This window comes from Dreissena polymorpha, chromosome 2 (genome assembly GCF_020536995.1).
Source record: "Dreissena polymorpha isolate Duluth1 chromosome 2, UMN_Dpol_1.0, whole genome shotgun sequence".
Classification (NCBI taxonomy): domain Eukaryota; kingdom Metazoa; phylum Mollusca; class Bivalvia; order Myida; family Dreissenidae; genus Dreissena; species Dreissena polymorpha.
The window spans coordinates 120178214-120203750 of NC_068356.1; the positions used below are offsets into that span (position 1 = coordinate 120178214).

The 25537-nt window shown below is 37.6% G+C and overlaps 1 protein-coding gene across 1 annotated transcript; it reads left to right on the plus strand.

Annotated features, from left to right (window-relative positions):
• Positions 1–17: 17 nt before the first annotated feature.
• Positions 18–25225, plus strand: LOC127870032 (protein qui-1-like). The gene is made up of 17 exons (XM_052412693.1): positions 18–630; positions 1162–1467; positions 2278–2511; positions 2897–3151; positions 3773–3899; positions 4282–4466; positions 7522–7650; positions 11913–11992; positions 12928–13107; positions 15534–15651; positions 16437–16627; positions 17859–18052; positions 18664–18826; positions 22389–22584; positions 22902–23201; positions 23832–23959; positions 24902–25225. Exons 1-17 carry the CDS (start codon positions 18–20, stop codon positions 25049–25051), a joined length of 3549 nt encoding a protein of 1182 aa, XP_052268653.1. The 3' UTR covers positions 25052–25225.
• Positions 25226–25537: the final 312 nt, after the last annotated feature.

Below are 25537 nucleotides of genomic sequence, written 5' to 3' on the forward strand. Positions count from 1 at the left end.
TTGATGGAATCGAACGAATGCAGATGTGTCAAACAAGTCCTATAGACTTTGAGTCTATAGACTGGTTAACAGCCAAACTACCTCCGAAATTCCATATTTTAGTCACGTGTTCTTCTACAGAGATCTCTGCCATAGTCCAACGGATCGAGAGCAAACTTTTCCAAGAAGATGCTGTTGTATATGTGAACAATTTGCTCGAAGAAGACTGTGAACTGCTGCTCAATGAAACACTTCAAATATCGAAACGCACATTAACACCTAGTCAAAAAAGTGCCATTTCAGAGAAACTGTCTAAAGACAGAAATTTATGTGTGGTTAGTCAGATTGCCCGTATTGTGACCGAATGGCCGTCATTCTATTCCATTGAAGGCGACACAAACAAGCAAATATTTAATTCTATAGAAGATTTAATATCGGGCATTCTCGATAAGCTAGAAGCGGCTGTAGGTAAACTTTGCGCTCAAACCATTTGTAACTATTTAACCCTGGCACGGCATGGTTTGTCGGAAATAGAGTTATGCGATACGTTGACGTCAAATGACGATATCCTGTTGGATGCATACAACAATGTTAAGCCGCCTATTCTCCGGTTCCCGTGCCAAATTTGGTCTCGTGCCAAACGTATACTGGGTATGTAATTATTAGGTTATCAATTACAATAATATTTTTAAAATGGCTATAATTTACTTTTCGATTCCCTGGAATAAAAGTTTTCATACCATTGTATACTGATTACAGTGAACAATACAAGCATTGATATCTGGTATATGATATCAGATAAATGTCCTTTCAATTTGTTTCAAATCATGCATATACAGTTAAAGGTGACTTCGCTCCAGGGATCACATGGTTTATATTGACTTATAGCAAAATATCTGTGACACGAATGTCTCTGAAACTTTGAGAGAAAGAGGTTAAATATTCGGGATGTAGTTTGTATATCAATATGGCCATAGTGTTAGCATATCCATCATTAAAACACACATCATATTTCAGGTATTAAACATATAAACTTACATGTTAATATTCGCGCGTTGTTAAACATCATAAAAAAGTTATTAGGAAAACGACATGGGTGTGTCACAAAGACATGTATGCCTTAAAAAGCTATAGCCTAGGTCACAAACAAGTGCAGTAGTTACGTTTCGACAATTATTTCAGAACCAGTCCTGTGCAACAGTTACATCGGGGGTAGAATGCTGCTTACCTGGCGATATGCAACGTGCGCGTTTGTTGTTCGCCAGCGTTACCTAAAAATGCATGAGCATGCGTACACTGTACATAGAGATTTGGCGGACATTTTCTTGGAAAACTGGAAGCGAAAAAGTCCATTCGACAATTCTAAGGAATGTGCATTGTATCCATTGGAGACGGACCGCCTTTTAAGCCCACAACCGCTGGTTTATAACGACTTTATGTACAATTACCGAAAACTGCAAGAACTGTGGTTTCATCTTTTAAAATCAGGTTGGTATAGCTACTAGTGGTTGTTACGTCATATGACTTGTTGATATCCAAGATTTTACAATTATTAACCCATTCATGCCTAGCCTCTAGAAAAAGGACTTTTCAAACAGCGTAGACCCAGATGAGACGCCGCATAATGCGGCGTCTCATCAGGGTCTGCGCTGTTTGCTTAAAGGAATTTCTGTAAGAAATATTCTAAATATAGAAATAAATATACCATACATCCCTAATTTTGGAATTAAATTGATCCAATTTAGAAGGATGGGAGAGTCCACTAGGCATAAATGGGTTAAACACTGAATAGTATGTTGCCCAATGTAATTGATATATTATGTTTCAATGTTATGCCGTTTTATTACTTAATAAGTTAACATCATCTAGGCAATAAAGAAGTGTAGTAGGGACACCAATACCGCCCTTCTTCATAAGCTAGCTATAGTAGCTACGCGACAGGTCTTAATCTTGCAACACATAGGGGCTTTGTGATACGGTAGGTTATCTTTTGCTACATTGGCGTCTATCGTCAACAGCACACAGATTTGTCAAGATGGGTGCCCATAGAAGTCTAGATGAAGGAAATTCGTCAAAGACTTTCAAAAAAATTTGCGAGTTCATGCACTTCTTTATGATGTGTCGTGATAATTTGCTAGTAAGTTAGCTTGTTTACGCGCCTTTAACAGCGTTTGCCTTGGAACAATCACTGAGATCCGGCTTTCAATACCCATTGACATGTTTGGATTTTTTTCAACTGGGCTATTAAGCCTTTGTAGTTTCATGGATACAATAACATGTCGTAACTCCCCTAATTAGGTGACATTCGACGACTCAAAGAGAACACTCTGTGCAACTTCGAGTACCTGCTAGCGATGGCGGACGCGGACAGTATTCAGCGGCTCCTGTACAACATGGGGCTCATCCGGTCCCTGCTTGTGGACGAGGATATCAACATTCTATACCTTACATTAAACTCCGCGGGCCTCTCCCTGAACTCTGAGCCTCTACAGCTCGTCAACGAACTCATAGGGAGGCTGAGGCAGCTGAAAGGTAAATTGACATGGTGAACCGGGAAACACAAACATATGGAAAAAACGTGGTTAATCCACGTGCTTAAAGTGTCGTCTCAGATATGCCTTTGCAGTTCGCACAATATAATCTGGGACGACACTTGCAGGTTTTAAGGAACGTATCCTTTTAAGGAAGTATCTTTTAAATAAACATTCAGTCTTTGCGGAAAGTGTCGTCCTTGATTTGCATGCACGGACTGTACATGTCAATATGGGATGTCCGAGGGCGGTTGAGGCATCTGAAAATTATAATCTTAACGTTACAAATAACAACCATTCTTTATGTTTTATTAGTTTTTGAAGGGAAAGAGGGAAATATGGGGATATATGGGGAATTATCATGCTAATGCAACTTATTTATTCAGAATACTTTCCGGACTTTATCGAGCCGTTGATGCTGCAGTGCATGGAATGGTGCGACAACTACTTACTCCCCTTCCTCGTGCCCCTCACTTCATGGCTGGACAACGTGCACGAGACGCACGTGACCTCCATGACCTTCGAGCACGCGATCACGAGCTCCACCCTCATTCCTAACGGTCAGCACTTGATCGCGGCATCCGATAACGTCATCATGATGTATCACATAGCGACGAAGAGAAGAATCAAGACATACGTAGGTTGGTTTATTAAAATGACATTAATAAGCAAGAAGAGCGAATCTGAGTTGAATCGGAGGTCACATATCTGTGTTAATAATAATTATGTAATCTATAATTTGTCTTGAATCCATCGAATATACATCGAATTAGAAACATGCGTTAAGAAGGACACATTGGCTGGAAACAGATTGACAACGAATATTTCCAATAATGCTGATGTTATGTTTGCTCGATCGCAGGTGTTGGGCGCGTGGCCAAGTCATTTGAACACTATAAATATGTTATAAAACAACATTTTTCATAATTTTGACAAAAACAAATAAAAATGATGAAAAATGTTGTTTTATGACATATTGATAGTGGTAAAGTGACTTGGCCACGCGCTCAACACCTGTGTGTTCGATGAGCAAAATATCAGTACTCGTTTACTATAATCCCTTCATACCAAAATTATTCGAAAACACGAACTCAATACGTGTATTTACAAAAAATGAGGGTAGATCTACTGACCTTTTTCATAAATTTCCAGTCATAAGGGCCATATTGATGTAAAGTCGGCTCTTTTATAAATGCATATTCAAAAAGAGGTTGACAGATAAGTGTTGATCTGTCACATCCGATACTTACATTGACTTGCAGGTCACAAAGCACAGGTGACGTGCCTGTACCTGGACCCGCTGTGCCGAGTGATCATTTCCGGCGGCAATGATAAGACAATATGCGTGTGGAACATCGACTCGGTTGACCAGTGCGTGCAGACGTTCAGGTAGGTGTGTGCGACGTCACACAGCATGGAAACGTGTTACGTTAAGCAGATTGTTAAATAAAGAATATTGCTAATGATTCACCCCCTTCCCTATACACCACATGACCACACCAAAATTGAGCATAATGCAATATGATTTGGCACTTATATAGGCATTATTGAAGTGAAGATGCGCATGTATGTGTATATTGTTTTAATTAAAAAAGCAAAAGTATTTTGACATCTTATACTAATGAGTTTATCTAGTAAAAAGAAAACGCTGAGCACACTACACGTATACGCAAAATACACATGTAATTCAGGGGTGTTAAGGTCCAAAGTACCGATTAAAAACGATTGCGACATTTGCTCTTGATAATCTTATTCAAATTCTGCATTTCAGGGACTTCAAAAGCAACGTAACCTGTCTGACCTGCGTCAGTAAGACACTTGTCGTCTGCGGTACGGACGATGGCGACATCGTGCTGCGCCGGTTGAGCGATGGCGAGGTCACCAGGACGCTTGAGCTGCATCGAAAGCGAGTCATGGCCGTCCGCCTGTGCAAAGACGACTCCATTTTAGTTTCGAGTATGATTTTTATGATAAGACGCTTTTTTATGCATTCCGGTGGTTTATAGAGAAATACCAGTGATTATAACTGATAATTTACTGTTTTAACTCGTGATTACATAAGATAAATATTTTCACTCGTGCTGAAAATAATATTTTCTTTGATCGCTCGTGAATTAACGTCGATACTCCACCAAATCCAACAAATAGTCTCTCTTTATTGATATAAGATCCGATTGGGATATATTGAATACCCTTTCAATCTCAATTTTCGCCAAACGTCGCTACTCTACCAGTTTTCGAGTAATTATAACATTAAATTAGTGTTGGCTTTCTGAATGGGGAAACGCTGTATAAAATAAAGGTTGTTGATTTATCGATTTAGCAGGTACTATAACTAAACTGACTAGCGTTTTGTTAAACCGTTATGTTGTAAATTAAATGACCGATGTCAATTTGTCACGTACGCGCGTTCCGCGAGCGTAAATTAGAATATGACTCCAGTTATTGTTCTTTTCCATTTCCTGATTTGTACATTGCCGCATCCCAGTCAGTGGGCCCAACAGTAGCATTTACTACCGTGTTGTCGAGCGTTCACTATTTCGATTATAAAAGCGGAAAGCGTAGTTCCTGGTTGACTGTGCGGTCTGCACTGGGTATTCTTGTATTACACTTTAGTGACTTTACGCACGCGCATTAAGCCGAGTTTTCCCAGAACGCGACTATTTTTTCGGCGTAAGCTGTATTAAGCCAGCTTTTCACCTTACCTGACCTTTGTAAGTGTCCAATAAAATTCAAATAAAATTTCCCGCGGCTAGGTACGAATGAATACACTTCATTTATTCCATTGGCTGATTTGAGTATACCACCAGAACATTGGAAACATGACCGCGTCTTTGTAACACTGTTTTACTGCATGAAACAACTTTATCTCTAATGAAAAGGCTTAATAGATAGAACAGTTTTACACTCAATTCTCGACATCAATACAGTTTGTGCGTGCACCTTTTATTTTCAGAGGATTGCCATGGCAAAAGCTTTTATACTTAAAGGCTGTGTTCTCATATTTAGTACTTACTTCCATATTCCTGTCAACATCTTAACATGTAAAAGTATAAAGAGCAGTGGAAGCGAGGCCTCACTTTAATGCATTGCATTTCAACCCGTGAGATATCGGGTCAATTCGCGGTTAGTGTGTGTGGATGTCAGAGTTTATATACAGGTCATCACCGGAGTTCGCGGCCAGTAAAATAATCGTTATATAATAAAGACGCTATCCGTGAACTAGGTGACCAGGAATTTTCTTTAGACAAGAAATATGTTAAATGAAGATATTCAGCAATATAACTATGGTATGTCAATAATAGATTCTTAATGTGTTTTCATCAATACAATGATAAATATTATTTTTTATTAATTTAACAATAGTTATTCCACCATATTATAATGTATTAAGCATGAGCGCGACGATTCTCGATACTGTTAATAATCGAATCAAATAGCAATGCCCGACAAACCACTAAAACAGGTTTGTTCGAAGAACGCGCCTATAAATACGGATACTTCGCGTGTGGTCGGTTGACTCATATGTTTTAATTACACTTCCATTCTTCTTTTGGTATTCTGTTTTGTATCTATAGGTTTATGACCAGCAATATGTAATAATGTAAAATAAACCGCGAAAACCCCGCGTAACATCCCGTACTGTGTGTGATGCAGCTAAGAACTGCACAGAAAAAGACATTCGCTATCATTGATCTCATTCATTGAACTATCAACGCCGTATATCTTTTTTAAAGATATTTCTTGTTTCTTTATGCTCAAACTAGTTGTCTATTTGATTGTATATTAATGACAAAACAATATGTTCTATGAATCCAATATAATTTTATTTTGCATTAATAAATCGACAATATTGCACTGAAATTGAATACATGAAACCTCAAATATTGTGTAATACGTGGTTTTAAGCATATTCGCATTATGAAGGGTACAGACACGAAAAAGACCAACGAAACAGGTTATTTGGAAAACGTTCGTTTGTATTGATCGTCAAACTACAAATACACATAAACTCTGCCAGAAAACAAGTACTTATGTTTTTGGAATATTGATCAATGGATTCCTTAAACGTTTTATGGTTATCAATTATCGTAGCATGTAGGACTGTTAAAATAGTGTGTGATTTTACGATATTTAATATTTACAATATTTAATGAAAGACATTGATAAACAAGGATATATTACATCATAAATACTATTCCATAAAATGTCAGAGACTTACGGACATTTAAATCAAATTCTCACGCACTTTTCAATGACGCCACACTGACTTTTTGTGTGAAATAAAACACGTGACTATCATTCTTGATATATTCGATAACTTGTACGCACGCTTCCCGGTCCATTTATTATACTGAAAACTTAACAAGTTTGTAATTTATGTATAGAGTATTTGAACATTTAAAAACGCATTTTATTTGAACGATAACAGCTTAGAAAGAGCTACACTGTGTTATTGTTTCAATGTGTATTCATGCCTCATACGTTTTGTTCATAGTAAGAGTAAAACCCTCTAGCTAAGAATTAAACGTTTGATATAGCACGTTTGATATAGCAATTGACCAATTTAACCGCAAAACATAGCACAAATATGCACCATGTTTGAGTTGACCCATTATATTTAAGTCATGAATGGTTTGTTGTGTGTCCGTGTCGCGAGTCAAACAAGAAATACGTTATGTTATTACCACATTGATTAAATATAACATATAACTTATTTAATAACAAATATGAGCCTCGTCATGCGAAAATGGGTCTTATGTCGTAAGCGGTTCACGTATCTCCAGAACAGCCTTTGCAATCGCGCAGTCTGGTCAGGAGATAACGGGTACTCTGTCGACAGGGACACGAAATTGTGCGGACAGCGTTGCTTCTGACTAGTCTGCGCTAATTTTGTTGGTCTGGAGCTTCGCTAGCCGCATGAGGCATAAGATATATTTTCGCACGACGCATCTCAAACGTCTTGATTGACAAGTTTACCACCCTGTTCGCTGTGTGTCCGCCGTCACAGGTTCCCTTGACGCCACTGTGATCCTGTGGTACACCGAGGACTGGACGGTGATGAACATCATCACTGACGACACTCTATCCCCGGTCCTGTGTGTGGACATCTCCGCCGACAGCGCTTTCCTCATAGTGGGTACGTAGAATTGAAATAGTTAACAATTGTGTCTTGTTCTGAGAAAACTGGGCGTAATGCATGTTCGTAAAGTGTCGTCCCAGATTAGCCTGTGCAGTCTAATAAGCACAGGCTAATAAGGGACGACACTTTCCTCTTGAATGGTATTTTTAGTTTCAAGGAAGTCCCTCCTTACCGAAAATCAAGTTTAGGCGGAAAGTGTCGTCCCTTATTAGCCTGTTTGGACTGCACAGGCTAATCTGGGATGACACTTAACGCACATGCATTAAGCCCAGTTTTTTCAGAACATGACACAATTGATTATAATATGTGTGTGCATTCCGTCGGTGGATGAAATCTCCGGAAAGTGACGCCTTATTTTCACTAGCGCCGACAGCCTAATCATGGATTGTTTCAAACCGACCTGACTTTTGATTGCCGACCCCAGACGAATATCGATCAAGTTCGCTGAATAAACTTTATAATATTAAGATATATATGTTAAACATCCCCATTGAAGTGATATATAAGGAACATGTTTAAATGGTTACTCAAAATGTTTTTTTTCCGATTTACCTATCATATTTTATAGCCTTACGTATAACTATTGGAACATCTGTCCAAGTCAACGAGGGCAGATATTTTGTAAGTGTTATTTACAATCGCAGTTGTTTGAATATTATGGCAATTTATGGGGCTTCGCTCTGAAAAAAACACGATCTTATTGCAAGTGCAATCCGCACAGACTAATCAGGAACGACAGTTTTCGCTTTGATTGAAATTGTTGTTTCTTCTTAATGAAATCCAGATCGGGCGGAAACGATCGTCCATGACTAGCATCTAGGGACAGCAAGGGCTTATCTGGGACGACAGTTTACGCACATGCGTTAAGTTTGGTCTGTCCAGGGCGCGGTTCAAATGCTATTGACTTGTTACATATGCTAGATGTATTTAAAGAATTTCCGACTGACACGTGATTATGATGAACACAGTTATACCAGTTATACATACACTGTATTCACATAGCGATATTAAAACAAATAAATTGAAGGATTAATATCGTGTTTCTCAATTCGCAGCTGAAATTGTTACTTTTGTCAACTAAACAATTATATACAATAATAAATGTTTTATTAACTGATCGTTTATTGAGAGCGTACCACAATTGATCAGAAATAATTGATATACAAGTCCACTTTTTACGACTGTATAATTTAATAAGAATTGCTGTTAAACGCAATCAACGTTTCTTGAACAAAATCGTAATGCTTTAACGGCATACCCGTAGCCAGGGGGGGGGGGGGGGGGGGCGTTGGGTGCGTTCGCACCAAATCTTTTTTGACGAGTAAAAAAAGTGTACTATAAGTTACACCCAACTTTTTTGGACGCAAAAACGGTTATTTATTTTTTCCAGGAACCCAGTGAGTCTTCGTATTTAAGCGTTAAAATAATGTTGTATTCAATATGCAACCGACAGGTCATAATATTTCTCGATTATGTCATTTCCAAGAGAGCGCGTGATTTTTCTTTACAAGTTTTAACCGTAGAATAGTTGAAATCAACAGAAGTTGTGACAGCAACATTTGAGAAGATCTAAGAAGCCGGTCCCCGCAAAATGGGATCTGAATCTTTCTTACAAATAGATATTTGTTTTCTGTATAGTGCAAAATTATGAACCTGGCAATCTAATCCGTATAAAATCGATACTTATTTATAGATAATTTGATACTAAATGATTGTTTTGTAACGTGTGTCATCGTTATTAATGTCTATAACTGTTATATCCCCGTACAACGATTTTCGGATCCCCTAAAGGGTTTTCCAGCAAAAAATATCAGCTATGCTCAAGTTATGATAATTTTTTGTTAAATGACAAGAAAACAAATCATTGTTACAGAGCAATGTAGCTTTTTGTAGTTTACCAACACTTAATGGCATCTGTTCTGCTCCACATACATAACTTTCCACAATGTTTTAATTGTGTTAAACTTGACACTAGGAATGTCCTATTCTTAAACAGTTGTTATAATGAATTTAAAACGTTATAACATATGATCAGATGGACGTTAACGTTTAATTTTAATCAACTGTGACGGACCTTGAGCATATAATGGGAAAATAAGTTCATCTTTTTTCTTCAACATCCTGGTATACATTGTTAAGGACTTTGATACCATAGGGCCAATAGTTTTTGGTTATAGGGTCTTAATGATGCCTAAAGCGTTATATGTTTCTGAAATTCGTTTAAAAAAGATAGCTAATTTGTTAAAAATAGTTAAAAAATAAATAAAGTAACCAGTTATACCATTTTGATTTCTTTTTAGTATTGATGCACATAAGAGAAGACCCCGTTTTGTTAATCAGTGTTTGTTGAACAAATACACTATTAGCATGTTTAGAGCAAAGCTAGAGTGTTTCGATATTTTATACCGTTGTTATTGTTGATTTTACATTCTATAAATTTGTTGTTACATATGGAAACAAAGTGTGTGCGCGCATACTAGGGTCGCGTTAAACACCGTATAAAATGATGTATATCATTGACTGATCGAAAAATGTGGTTATTGAAAAACGTGGTGGGGAATACATGTATGTTATATCATATTCATGTCGATCAGTAACTGAGAATGGTCAATGAAAGTGAAATTTCATATAAAAATGCTCTATTACTTCAGTCTCTAAATACAGTTAAAAGTGACCAGAATGCAGGAGTTTACGTTTCATGTTCAAAATTATCTAGGGGGAGGACTTCCAAACCCACCGATTGCAGGAGGAACATCCCCTCCCGTACATGCCCCCTTTAACACTCCGTTGCTCAATAACAATCGTCGATGGCAAACATCCGCATTCCCCTTTTCACAACCCTGGCTACGGGCCTGAACGGTTATTACGAAGTTATTATACTAATTATACCCTTTGGTAATGGGGGCTATATAGGAGTCACTTTGTCGGTCGGTATGTCGGTAGGTCTGTCTGTCCCGAAAATTTCATCCGATCTTCACCAAACTTGGTCAGAAGTTGTATCTTGATGACGTCTATGTTAAGTTTGAATATGGGTCATGCCGGGTCAAAAACTAGGTTACGGGGTCACTTAGAGCGTTTTAAACCGAAAATTTGTCCGGATCATAAATATGTCATTTATCGTTAGATTTTTAAATGACTTGGTACATCTGTTCACCATCATGGGACGGTGTGTCATGCGAAAGAAGTACATCGATAGCTCCAAGGCCAATGTCACACTTGGAGTTGCCCATAAATGAGCTTGTCCGGGCCATAACTTTGTCATTTATTGCGAGACTTTAAAATCATTTTGCACATTTGTTCACCATCATTGGACGGTGTATCATGCCAAAGAATTACGTCGATATCTCCAAGGTCAAGGTCACACTTTGAGTTCAAAGGACTTAACTATGTCGTTCATTGTGAGATTTTAAAATCATTTGGTACATTAGTTCACCATCATTGGACTGTGTGTCATGCGAAAGAATAACGTCGATATCTCCAAGGTCAAGGTCACACTTTGAGCTCACATGTCAAAAATAGCCATAAATGAGCTTGTCCGGGCCATAATTCATTGAGATATTTTAAAATTGCTCGGTACATTTGTTCACAATCATTGGACTGTGTGTCATGCGAAAGAATTACGTCGAAATCTCCAAGGTCAAGGTCACACTTTGAGTTCAAAGGTCAAAAATGGCCATCAATGATTGTGTCCGGGCCATAACTATGTAATTCATTGTGAGATTTTAAAATTACTCGGTACATTTGTTCACAATCATTGGACGGTGTTTCATGCGAAAGAATTACGTCGATATCTCAAATGTTAAGGTCACACTTGGAGTTCAAAAGTAAAAAATGGCCATAAATGAGCTTGTCCGGGCCATAACTATGTCATTTATTGTGAGATTTTTAAATGACTCTGTACATTAATTTTGTTCACAGTCATTAAACGGTGTGTCATGCAAAGAATTCAAGAGTTCAAATGTCAAAATGGCCATAAATGATAGTGGCATAATAATTCTTAAAAATCGCCATAAATTCGCTTCTCTTGTTTTGTGAAGACAGCATGCAAAATATTCTGTGTCACTGCAGCATGTGGGGGTATACGTCACGTCTGTGACAAAGCTTTAGTTGGATCTGCGCTGTGCAAGTTGAAGTATTGTAGCATATGGGCTTAAGAACAATTTGCTGTAATTTAGTCTGGTGAATCGCGAACAACCAGTTTTACTTTGATCATTACACGCAATATATTGATACAAGTAAGACTTATTTTCATCTTACAGGCTGCGACAATGGAAACCTACACGTAATTGCCATGGCGACCGGAACCATTGCTCAGACGATACATTCACATACTGGAATCGTATGTAACATGATTTGTTATTATATCAAAGGATAAAAAAACAAGATTTTTCAAGAAAAAATGGTTAGAAGTACATGTACATGTAAATTACATTTTTTTTAAATCATTTGATGTTTGAATGCATTTTTTTACATAATACAAGCTGAACTAATATTTTGTATAAACACACTACTTTCCACATATTAATTTTATAAATTAATATTTTATAAATAGTATCGCGAAGCGCTTGCACTCATTCTCATTATGCGTGTGTTGCGGCGATCTTGCGATCGGGGAAAAGACGCAAGGTCGCCGAATGTCCGGGGCTCGTTTTCAAAAATAATCTGGACGTGAGATCGTCACATTCGTTTTAGGACTTTGACGCAACGTATTCGACATTTCGGCTTGTCATGACCGGTCGTGATTCGTGCAGAATATATACTTGGTGCTCTCGATGGTTAGTGCGTTGTAGCCTGCATAGTCAAAAGTAACGTGCCCAAGACTCGAACTCTTTGCGTGTGTGTGCGTGCGTGCGTGCGAATGTGTCCAGTGTGCGTGCGCGTGCGTGTGTGCGTATTTTTATTTATTTTTTCAATATGATTAATTATTAGTAGTATTGCAAGAGCAAATGTTTTGCCAGTAGACACTCTCGATAAATAAAGAGGTAGCTCAACGTGGTCGTCCGTGTAGCAAAACTTTGCAAGCAGCAGTAATGCACATTAGTAAATGAGCCGCGTTCTGAGAAAACTGGGCATAACTCATGTGCGTAAATTGTCGTCCCAGATTAGCCTGTGCAGTCCGCACAGGCTAATCAGGGAAGTCACTTTCTGCTTTATGTTATTTTTCGTTTAAAGGAAGTCCCTTTTTACCGAAAATCTAGTTTAAGCACTTTACGCACATGCATTTTGCCCAATTTTTACAGAACAACACACACATTATTTCTTCGGTTTGATCAGATTCAAAGTGTGAGCATCTGTGGTGACTGTCATCACTGTGTCGCCGCGTCCTCTAGCGGGGAAGTGTATCTCTACAATTTCCGAGCTTCAGAGGTCATCGACGTGTTCAAAGGTCACAGGTCACCAGTAGAGAACGTCATGACAACGGACAATCATCAGCTTGCAGTATCAGTTTCCAAGGTAACATTCACGATGTGCGTATGTGTGTGCGTGCGTACGGGCAATGGTATTACTTCGTGATGTCGGGTGGGCAGGTGTTTGCGCGTGAGTGTGCTTGCATTGATGGGGGTGTGCTTGCTTGTGTGTTAGTGCGTGTATGAAATGCAAAACTGTCACAATCTTTGAAAAGGGACCATATTGATAGAGGCGTTTTATTTCAATAGACACCCTCTTCTATGATCCACTGACTGTAGTAGCCAATTTCCAGTTTGCGCTTTACCTGTGGTAATTCGCAATTTTTTGCTAAAACTCTGTTCTTAAATGCAACTCAAAATTACATAGGGGTATAACGATGCGTAAATTCCGAACGTTCCTATCAAACATCGATATGGAGAACTATGCTGTATTTATATCGTAATGTATATAACTGTACAGTTAAGTCTTTCAAACACCAAAGCAGATTAAAATTAATCAATATAATATGACAAGTGTATAATTATTTAAAATTGTACAGTACGGAAATCATTTGTTTAATTATTTTCTTCGAAAGCATCACCGTTACTTAAATGATGTTAATTCTACCAATGTTAAGTTGCATGTAAAGTGGAACCATGAGCATATAAAAATATTTCCATTTAAAAATATATGTATATAGGGAAACTTACGCTGCTCCAGCTGAGAAAACCCTTTTTATATCACGTGGTCCTTTATATGTGGCAAATAACCAATTTCCAAATAGTATGACACACAGAACATTTGAAAGACACGACACACAAAGAACAACACACGCACAAAAATGAGTTAAACAGGGGTCATCGCCGCGAACGGTCTTTGCAAAGCATAGTGTGATTGAACCGGTTTTTATTAGCTCCAAACTTACAATTGGCCAATAATAACAAAACATGTATAGAACAATAAGTTGCAAACTAGATCAGCCTCTTGTAACTTTTTCGGGCACAATCCAATGAAACTAAAACTAGTATCAACTACGTATCGGTTTTCATTGAAAAGTGTAAGAGACAGTGCATTATATAGTTAAATATTCACATCCACACCGTGTAATTTATTGCCAATGAAAGATCTTGTACATATAATAAGTATAGCAGGGGCGGTAAATTTAGCCCCTGTGGAAAATGTGATGCTGTAGATAACATCGCAATTTGTATGCTTCCAATTTTAACAACCTGCTTCCGGCTAGTTCAATAGGATGCGACGAATTTAATTGAATCGTGGAAAATTATAAATAAATTGTATGGGTAAAATGGCTAGCTCTAAGTGGTCATGGGGTCAAATGCCTTTATAAGCCTCAAAACAACGAACTAGTCATTATTCCATTATATATTTCATTTAGACATGTATATATTAGTTTAATAAGATCTTTATTGCATGAGTGGTGTTTCCTACGGCAAAATCGTAAATATTGTATCATATTCATTTATTCAAATATAAAGAACTGTTAAGACTGTTAAGAAATAGGTCTCTCAAAGATTTATTATATACTTTACAAAATCGATGGTTGTTGTTAGTTACTTGAAAATAAACCCGAGCCAAATTTTAATATGGGTTGGACTCCAGCCACTTTTATTGTAACTTAAAAACCCAGAAAAATTCTGATATTAAAAGTGACGTTATAGCTGAAATTTTCGGTACACTATTTCCGCAATTGTTTGATAGTTCTCAGCGTCAAAGTTTAAGTTACAATAGCGACACAGTAACAACTACCATACGTGTGTGCTGGTTCAAACAAAAAAAGTAAGCATATTCAATCGTTAAGCGGACATTATCTATTTCTTCGATTACCGGGTCAAGCCTATTCATTCGGTACTAAAACCTAGCCTATTTCATCAATAAACGGGACTAACCTAACTGAAAACAGATCCTAGCATATTCTATAAATTAACAGTCTTAGCCTATTCCATCGAAAGCTGGGCGTAGCCTATTTCATCGATAGCCGGGCCTAGCCTATTCGATCGTAGCCGGGCGTAGCCTATTTTATCAATTAGCAGTCTTAGCCTATTCCATCGATAACCGTGCCCAGTCTATTTCATCGATAATCTGACCTAGCCTATTCAATCGATAATTAGTATTTGCTTATTCCATCGATAACCGTGCCTAGTATATTTCATCAATTACCGTACCTAGTCTATTTCATCGATAACTAGACCTAGCATATTCTATCGATTACCAGTCTTAGCCTATTCGATAACCGTGCCTAGTCTATTCCATCGATCATCGATAACCGTACCTAGTCTACTTCATCGATAAACGTGCATTGTCTATTTGATCGATAACATTGCCTAGTCTATTTCATCGATAACCACACCTAGCCTATTCCATCGATAACCGGACCTAGCATATTCCATCAATAAACAGTCTTAGCCTATTCCATCGTTAACCGGGGCTATTCTATTTCATCGATAAACCGTCTTCCTTCTTTCCCAATCTAGGACGAGATGTTCGTGTGGAGTCTAATAAAGCGATTCACCAAGGAGACGATCCAGTACTCACACAGCGGGCCTATCACGTGCATGTTGATCACGCAAGACAGGAGAAAACTCGTCTCTGGTAGGGGCGGATATAAATGTCGTTTGTATAAAATAAACCGTTTGACCGTTATGTTTCCTGCCGATCATAATTTTGTGTTGTGTTTTTTTTGTATTCCCGTTTGCACTTGATCTATTCGCGAAAGTAACGTGTGTTATTGTCCATCTAACCTTCCGTCAATCCATCCATCTCATGTTTGTGTCGCGCGTATCTCAAACAAGTATTGCTTCTATGGGGCTCAAACATTACAAATATATGAGTCAGCATGTACCGGCAAACATGCGTACCTCCATAGTTTGGTTATGATGTTTAAACATAATCGTCGTTTAGCGAAAATTATATAATATTTAATTTGTGTGGTGCGAAAGTCAAAATGTATTGCAGCTAGAGGGGTGCATGATTATTGACTGGCATGTGAAGTAGCATTATATGAAGTGGTACGTGGGGGCATAAGTATCCTTTGGTCACATTTTCAGTTTCCTTCAATTGAGTAACCGGTATTCACAGTTTGGCAAAATGGCAATGTGGCGTTCACTTATGGATTATCATGAATCGAATTCTGGAAATTAAAAACGCTTTTGTAAAAAAAATCCAAAATACGCTTATAACTAACATATCGTTAATTATACGCTGTTCATTGCAAAAACATGCGTGATGGAGTGAACTCTGCGAAAAGTCTGTGTTTATTGGTCGATATTAAATGATATCAAATCTTATTTCTCAAACCAAAAATATGTGTACATGACGTGTTTATTTGAAGTGTTCCCCTTCTTAGAAACTCCTTGACTTTCCGCCTGCCTTTCCAGGAAGCGTTGACGGCTTGCTGAAAATCTGGAATCTGGACATAAGCGACTTCTCCGATAATCTGATTGGTCACACCTCAATTGTCACGTGTCTCGATGTAGCTAATGACAACACGATCGTGGTATCCGGGTCGACAGACATGACGTGCAAAGTGTGGAGCCTGTCCATGGTTAAACTTACCACGAACTACCGAGTAAACAAGTTATACAAAAGATAATGTCGGTTTAGCTGTATGCGTCTGAATGACAATTACGAGATTTGAACAACCAATCTTAAAAGCAGAATACAAAAATTGCAGTCTCTGAGATTTCATAATATTATGATATAAATTGTCTACCGGTAATACCCATAATCGTGCATTTAAGGCGAATGTTGCACCCAAAGGAATTTTGTGTGTGTTCGTTCAGTCAATTTGTCGAAAGTAATCGAGCTTGAGAGTTCCTTTTGTTGTAAACGTTTGCAAGTGTTTACTTATTTTACACCGACCATCAGCATAAAGTAACACACAGTTACCACATGGAATAAATATAATAAACCCCCCTGTCAGGATGTTTCCCGTTACCTTACATAGCAGATCCCTTAGATCCCATAATTAAGCTCGATTGGTCATTGTCGGCTCGGGTTCTATTGTCATGTACCTCGGGTACTCTTAAGTATACTTACATGTACCCCGGGTACGGTAAATATTACTTAAACGTACTCGGTCGATTTTAGACTGTACCCGAGTTGTATTTCCGCCCAAATCCGATGTCGTAAAACGCGCTATTGATTACCGTAAAACGATATTGTTTATCTTAAACAGACTCCTCTTTAAAAAAAACTGCATCAACATGCATTTTGAGTATTAGTTTCGCTAAAAAGAGGCCATTGACCAGAAAATTGACATACATGTGAACATAATTAATTATTTTTTTAAAGCCGACAACGACCGATTTAGCGTTAAAATTCACGGATACGTTTTAGTATATTTACCGTACTAGGGTACATGTAAGTATACTTAAGATTACTCGGGGTACTTGTAAGTAGTACCCAAGCCGACAATAACCAATAGCCATAATTATCCAATCAACAGCTCCGAGACGAGAAAATTGTATCATCAGAAGTACCTCAATATAGTTATGTGAATACAATCTTCTGTTAATAAAGCTTTTAGTATTATTATTATTATTATAATCAATACTATTTCATGTGTGTCTATCTATGTGTGTTATGTATGGGTGTAAGAAAATATTGTTTGAATGTTATACTTATTATAGACCTATTTGTGTATGTTATTTTAAGAAGGCCACATTGTAAAAAAGTATTGATTCATTTGCATAATATGTATAATGTGTCATTGTCTTTATGTGTAACCTTCTGTAAATAAAGCTTTTATTATTATTATCATTATTATAATCACAATCGTCATGTCTGTCCCACCACAGGGTCACGACCAGGCGGTGACCGGCCTCCACGTGCTGACAGAAAGCCGGCTGGTAGTGTCCCTGGACGCCACCCAGAAGTTACACATGTGGCGCACGGAGGACGGTCAGACAATGCGCCTATTCGCCGGACCCACCACCCTGCATGCACTGGCGCCAAATAATCAGCACTTTGTGTCGGGCGCGGGCGACAACCGGTATGGAATACCTTGTTTGTCAATGGATAAACAACTAGTGTGTGTGAGTGACGATTGTCATCATCATCACCATAATCGCCACCATCATCACCGCCATCATCGTCATCATCGCCACCATCATCATCATCATCATCATCATCATCATCATCATCATCATCATCATCATCATCATCATCATCAATTTCATCATCAATTTCATCATCATCATCATCATCATCATCATCATCATCATCATCATCATCATCAAAAACACCACCACTATCACTATCATCATCACGGTAATCTATTATTGACACCCCCAACATATCACCACCGTAGCCTTATGTCACCACAAGTATCATCATCGTTAGTACCCGCATTATCGACATCATCAGTACACGCATCAACAACTCATTACTTTCCTAGCAAACAACCTGCACAGGGTCACCATAAATAATTTACGTGCATCACTCTTGGTAAATTTCGTCGCAATTTCGACGAATATATATATATATATATATATATATATATATATATATATATATATATATATATATATATATATATATATATATATATATATATATATATATATTTATATATATCACGGTTGTGGGCTTTCCGCTCTGTAGGTTGCAGATCTGGGAGCTTTCAAACGGTTCAGTGATCAAAGAGGTCAACCACACTGATAAGATCACGTGCCTCCTTTGTTCTAAAAATAGCCAGCTCCTCGTGACTGGTTCCCTGGACTGCTCGCTGAAAGTGTGGGAGCTGACCACTGGCAAGATTGTACAGGTATGGGCAGCGACGTGACATCTATAATGAACCTGTTCTTTTCTGTCTGTCATTTCAAAAGTGCAATAATAATAATTGTTCATGGGTGTAAGTAAAAACAAATGAAAATACTGAAATATTTTAGTTGGGGGACAGGGGGCCGCGGGGTTAGTCCAGGGCAAAGCCCAGGTCAGGGGTCCAGGCGGAAGCTCCTGAAGGATAGCAAATTGATTTGAAAATAGGAAGCTGACCTCAAGTATAAGTCCAACATATGTTGACAGTAATTCTTGCAGCTTACTTAACATGCATACTATGAAATACAAACAATGGTTTTGTTTGTACATGTACAATACATGTAACTTTATTCAGTCATTTAATCTAGAATTCTTTTATTTTTGTATAAAGCATAGTAGCATACAATCTTTAACTTAAAGAATTACTATGAATGTTTAATTATAAACACTAAAAATTGAAAATCTGTAAATCTGGCATTTTTCTGATGATTCCCCTCTTCACAGAGCAGCTTCAGAGCTATTTCTTTCCGTTGGACTTGTAATTGATCGTTTTCCCACATAAAGTACAATACGCAAATCTACACACATCTACCTTTTTAGGCCAATCCGTCCATATAATTCCCTTAGAATAACATTCAGACAGTCATTGCCATCACCATTTGTTTTTCGCTTGCTTTTCAAGATCGTGTGTGTTATATTCTATGGGTAAGAACTTCATTGTAAATTTGAACTTTGAACGCTAGCAGACGACGTGAAAAAAATGGCTGACCGAACAGTGTGAACCAATTTATCATGTCTGGAATCGATCGTAATTTGTTTACTTTGTTGCCTACCCCCCCCCCCCCCCCAACAAAATCTCATCGGATGTACATGATTCACGAAAACGACCTCTGAGAAGCCAAACATACGGAATTCCGTTATAATACGGATCAATTTCACCCAGTTTTATTATATAAACACATGCAAGGGCGCCACCCCTTTTTGCGATGATTTATAAAAATGTGCCAAAGCTACTTCCGAGGTTGAGCAAAGAACCGGATGTTTTGAAATTTTACCGATAATGTGACAGGGTAAGTAGGTTCTATATGGGGGGGGGGGGGGGGTCAACACATTTCGCCTTAAAATATTCCTCCAAGAAGCATTGACCTTGGCTCATTTATAAATGCATTGAAAAAAAGAGGTTTGCGCCCGTGATTTACGGCCGTGACAATAAAATTAATTAAATCTATGCAGATTGTTGGTTGTTTTTTTTTCGGCATAGCTGTATAAGCAACTTACCTGACCTTTGTAAGTGTCCAATACAATTCAAATACAATTTCCCGCGGCTAGATACGAATGAATACACTTCATTTATTCCATTGGCTGATTTGAACATACCACCAGAACATTGGAAACATGACCGCTTCTTTGTAACACTGTTTTACTGCGTGTTCAGCATGAAACAATTTTATCTCTAATGCAAAGGCTTGATAAATAGAACAGTTTTACACTCAACTCTCGACATCATTACAGTTTGTGCGTGCACCTTTTATTTTCAGAGGATTGCCAGCGCCAGAGCGTTTGTACTTAAAGGCTATGTTCTCATATTTAGCAATTACTTTCATATTCCTGTTTGTGTACTAGTATATTTAAGTTCATTAAGTATCGTTTTTCCCTATTCTGATATTCGTTTGGGCCAAACCATTTTAAATTGTTTTCGAAATTGAACATTTAACATGTAAAAGTATAAAGGTTTAAACAAGCCGTCGTTTCAGCAGTGGAGGCGCCTCACTTTAATGCATTGCATTCCAACCCGCAAGGTATCAGGGTCAGTTCGCGGCCAGTACAATAATCGTTATATAATATAGACGCTATCGCGTGAACTATGTGCACTAGAATTTTCTTTAGACCAGAAATATGTTAAATGAAGATATTCAGCGATATCATTATGGTATATGAATAATAGACAACAATACCATGATAAATATTGTTTTTGATTAATTTAACAAGAATTATTCCACCATATTGACTAATTTATTAAGCATGAGCGCGATGATTCTCGTCGATACTGTTAATGATCGAATCAAATATATAGCAAAGCCCGACAAACCACTAAAACAGGTTTGTTCGAAGAACGCGCGCATACATATTTAAAATTTGTACGGATACTTCGCGTGCAGGCCAGTTTACTGATATGTTTTTATTTCACTTCCATTCTTCTTTTGGTTGTCTGTTTTGTATCTATAGGTTTATGACCAACTCAGCGTAACATCCCGAACTGCATGTGATGAAGCTTAGAACTGCACAGAAAAAGACATTCGCAATCTTTGATCTCATTCATTGAACTCTTTACCTTTCACCAACCCCAACCACAATCAATGCCGTATATCTTTTTTAAAGATATTTCTTGTTAATAATGCTTTATAATTGGATATAAATGGTACTCATTACGTTCTTGCTCAATATTAATTTACTCACCTTGCATCACCTTTTACCAAACCATCAGGGGTCAGAAAATCCGCACGTTTGTAATATAGATGTTTTTGTGCGTGAAAAATTCGATCATTATATATAGCTGGCAATAACTATAATATAATGATTGTTTATGGATGCATTACGTAAAATCTCTTTAAATGCGTATGCTAAATATATTGCAACCGATTTAACAGTATGGTTCCTCTTCAAATACAACTCGACTTATGCAATTAAATAACAAAATAACTGCACGTGGCATAATATTATATTCAATAAATATTTTTATTTTATGCTTTCCGGTGGTTTATAGAGAAATATCAGTGAAATAAAACTGGTATTCCACTGTTTTAAACAGTGAATAATAACAGTGAAAAATATCGATATTTGTCACTGTTTTACTGTGAAATGACGTCATTTTTTCAACGAAATGACGTCATAAATTCAGCGAAAGTATCCAGTTTAACTCATTTACAATGTAAATAAACGGTGAAAAAAGCATAAAATAAAAAGAAATTTGTTGGATTCGATGGAATATCGATTTTATTTCACTCGAGATCAAAGAAAATATATATTATTCCACCGAATCCAACAAATATCCTTTATACGTACAGTCATGCCATTAATACGCATATTTGTATTTTATATCTTATTTGTATGATCCTGTGCGCTCAGGTTTCATAAAGATTGCTGACAATTAACAGTTAAAAGCTATACTCTTAAATATTGATATAATTATCAGTCATAGGCTTAGTAAAAGCATAAAATCAAAGGTCGCAATTTATCGCAATGAACATTGTGGTAAGTCAAGAAAACATCGCAATCCATCGCGATATGGGTTTCCAATCTTGGGACACCTCTGCCGATCGCTGATTCGACTTTTAGACGTCGTTGTAAAAAATAGACAACTAGTTTTAATTTAAAATATAAAACATTTTGTTAGATGACGCTAGAATCGACATAATTTAATCATCATCGCTGTTTGTCAGCCAATTAGCAACGTTAAATATATTAAGCTATTGCGACCGAGATCAGTAAATCTATTTAAGAATCGTCAAAATATATGTCTGAGATTAATAAACATCGTATCAGCTTTAATATTTCATACCATTATTTAGATCATCGTCGATCACAGTTCGGCGATTCGATGCCTTACTATGACGTCAGCTAATGACGTCATTATGTCTTCCGGTGACGATGGCGTCATACACGTCTGTAACGTGCACCTGGGCAGCGTGGAGCGGAAGTTGACCGGCCACTACGATCAAGTGACGTCACTTGCCCTGACAGCAGACGACTCTATACTAGTTTCTGGTATTTATAATTTACTATTTGTTAAATTTTCATGGAATTAAATCTAATGCAATGACAAAATCTGAGAATATCTTCAGTTTATTTTTTAGAATGTATTTAAAGATTAAGTCACTTCTTAAGTGTATTAGATATGTTGTAATTTGTCTGGTATTTAAATAATTCCTATCATTTGGATTTTAGCAATTACCGTTCAAGGCGAAATAACAATGTGACTGGTTTGGAACAGTAACCCAAAATACCATAGAAATCGAAGAAATCCTTCGGTAATACTCAATTTGTTTAACTTGAACATAATTGATTATTTTAAAAAAAAACAGGATCCATCGACTGCACTGTTCGATTGTGGAACTTCCGGCGCGGTACGCAGACGACATTATTGGACGCGCATTTCCCCGTGTTAGGTATCGCGCTCACCGACATTGCTGACCGGATAGCGCTTCGGCTGGCAAACTCTAACCACATGCCCATTCTATGCCTGCACAACACGCCTGCGAAAGCTCAAAAATTGTCCCCCCGTAGGTCCCGAGATAAAGTTTTGACGTCAGTGTCGTCTGATAGGAATGAACGTCGGAACACGAGCACGTCGTTTGGTATCAGCCTGTTTGAATTGTCGTCTGGTATGTGTGTTTTAAGATACTAGTAGTCTAGAATGTTCGTTTCAGAGTGAACAATATTAACTTGACCGATTAGGAAATTAGAAAACAAAGTTCATAAACACAAGTATGTGAGCACAACCTTGCTAAAAACAAAGATCCCAATTAAATATCAGAGAATTTTGAAACTGGTTTGGATCGTAAAAGTTGTCATCCGTTTTCATGTGTCAACACTTAATTGCAAATTGTTATGTTACCACTTCAAATTTGTAAAACCAATTACTCCTTAAACCCATTTATGCCTAGCGTCTAGAAAATAAGGCTTTGGCAAACAGCGAAGACCCTGATGAGACGACGCATGATGCGGCGTCTCATCAGGGTCTGCGTTGTTTGATTAAAGGAATTTCTGTAAAGAAATATTCTGAATATAGAAATAAATATACTAGACATCCCTAATTGTGTAAATAAATTGATCCAATTTAGAAGGATGGGAGAGTCCACTAGGCATAAATGGGTTAAATCGTCTAGATATGGCAATGCTGGTTTGGTCAGATTCAGAACAAGCTTATTTTACATCGCTGTTCGGAATATAATTTCGATATTTCGATATTCACATTTCTTAATTACATGACAAATAATCACGCCTGCTTCCAGAATCTGGCGGTGATGAAGAAAGAATGCTGCCAATCAAACCCAAACATGGTCAGAGACCGCGCTCATTCATTTTGGCGTCAGAACGCAGACGTGTAACCTCGCCCTCGATTATCCCGCTCATTATAAAGGTATTATCAAATAACAGAAATAACCAGTATTATGAAGTTGTGAGAGAGCAAGAGTTTCAATAAAAGTCTTTAAAGTAACACGTGGGCAACTCTTCAGTCTCTAGTCAAAACATAGGAGTCGCGTTCTGAGAAAATCAAGTTTAGGCGGAAAGTGTCGTCCCTGATTAGCCTGTGCGGACTGCACAGGCTAATCTGGGACAACACTTTACGCACATGCATTATGCCCAGTTTTCTCAGAACGCGGCCCATAGATTTTTGAAAACATAAACTTCAAAAAGGCTTAATAGATAAAAGTTTTCCGATGAATAATACCAGACATTAAAAAGACGGGGTATTCAGGTGACAAACAAAATTAACAACCGTTCCCGCCATATAAGCATCAAAGCAATTAGCGTTCATTTCGAATAAATATTTGCTCTAAATCTCATCTTTCCTCGCTGCGAATTTTCTTAGCGAGAGTATTGTGTGACCCGCTAAGAAATGTTGCAGCGTGTAAAGTCGAGATAAAGAGCAAATATTAATACGATATAAACGCTAATCACTCTCTTGCCGACATTGCTGGAAAGTGAGCAGCATTTTAACCATTAAAACACATTAAATGTACATGTATTGTTTATATAGGTCCCTGGTTTTAGATTAGGCAGCAACTTCATGGGAAAGATTCGATCCGTTCCAATCAGAGCTAATTTCTAATATGTGTAATACCTTCAGATTTGTATGGATTTTACATGTGAAGCTGATGACCGATATGTAGGGGGGGGGGACTTTAACCCATTTATGCCTAGTGGACTCTCCCATCCTTCTGAATTGGATCAATTTATTTACGGCGTCTCATCTGGATCTACGCTGTTTGCCAAGGCCTTTTTTCTAGACGCTAGGCATAAATGGGTTAAGCAGACAGAATTTTTGATGGCGTACACAAATATTAGTTGTTCGTTGCAGCACTCCCCTATCAAGGCGCAGATCCAAGCGACGGTAAAAGCGCAAGAGAAGCACCGCCTGAAGTTCCGGTTGCAGCGGGGAACCAACAAACCCAAGAAGTCCGACACGCCCAGAAAGAATGACTCCTCGCACATTTGCGCGATTCTTTGATTGGATATGGCAGACTGGTTTATTGTGATAGTGGCGTAGAGACCTATAGAGAGGTATTAAGGTCAACATGATGTTGCACTTTCGCTATCATCGTTCTTATTTTTGTATACCCTTTAATAATTTGATTATGAACATTATTGTAACGTTGATTGCGTAAATGTTCTTTTGTTTTGATTTACTTTCAATTGTTGTTTTTACTTGCTTTTTGTATTCTGGACTTTTTGTAACACACCGCTTTGGATCAAATGCGTTATTCTTACTCAATACGCTGAACGTTTTACGCCAAATGCTTTTAACTGAAACCATCCCAGGAATGTAATTAAAAACTATCAATGCCGTGTATTATCGGTTAATAGTTAAATAATAATTTGTATCTACTTAAGTTTTGCAGTAATTTACTTTCTTTTGTTTAATTTTAACTGAACGGTATAGAATCATAGATCGATGCACAGTACACAGTAAATTTCTTACGTTAGTGACAGATAA

What these genes read in the sequence shown, in the direction of transcription:
- LOC127870032 (XM_052412693.1), top strand. Translation starts at nt 18, where the DNA reads ATGCAGATGTGTCAAACAAGTCCTATAGACTTTGAGTCTATAGACTGG. An exon ending in CGACTCCATTTTAGTTTCGA is followed by an intron (nt 4,467 to 7,521) that starts GTATGATTTTTA and finishes CCGCCGTCACAG; the next exon opens with GTTCCCTTGACGCCACTGTG. An exon ending in TACATTCACATACTGGAATC is followed by an intron (nt 11,993 to 12,927) that starts GTATGTAACATG and finishes CGGTTTGATCAG; the next exon opens with ATTCAAAGTGTGAGCATCTG.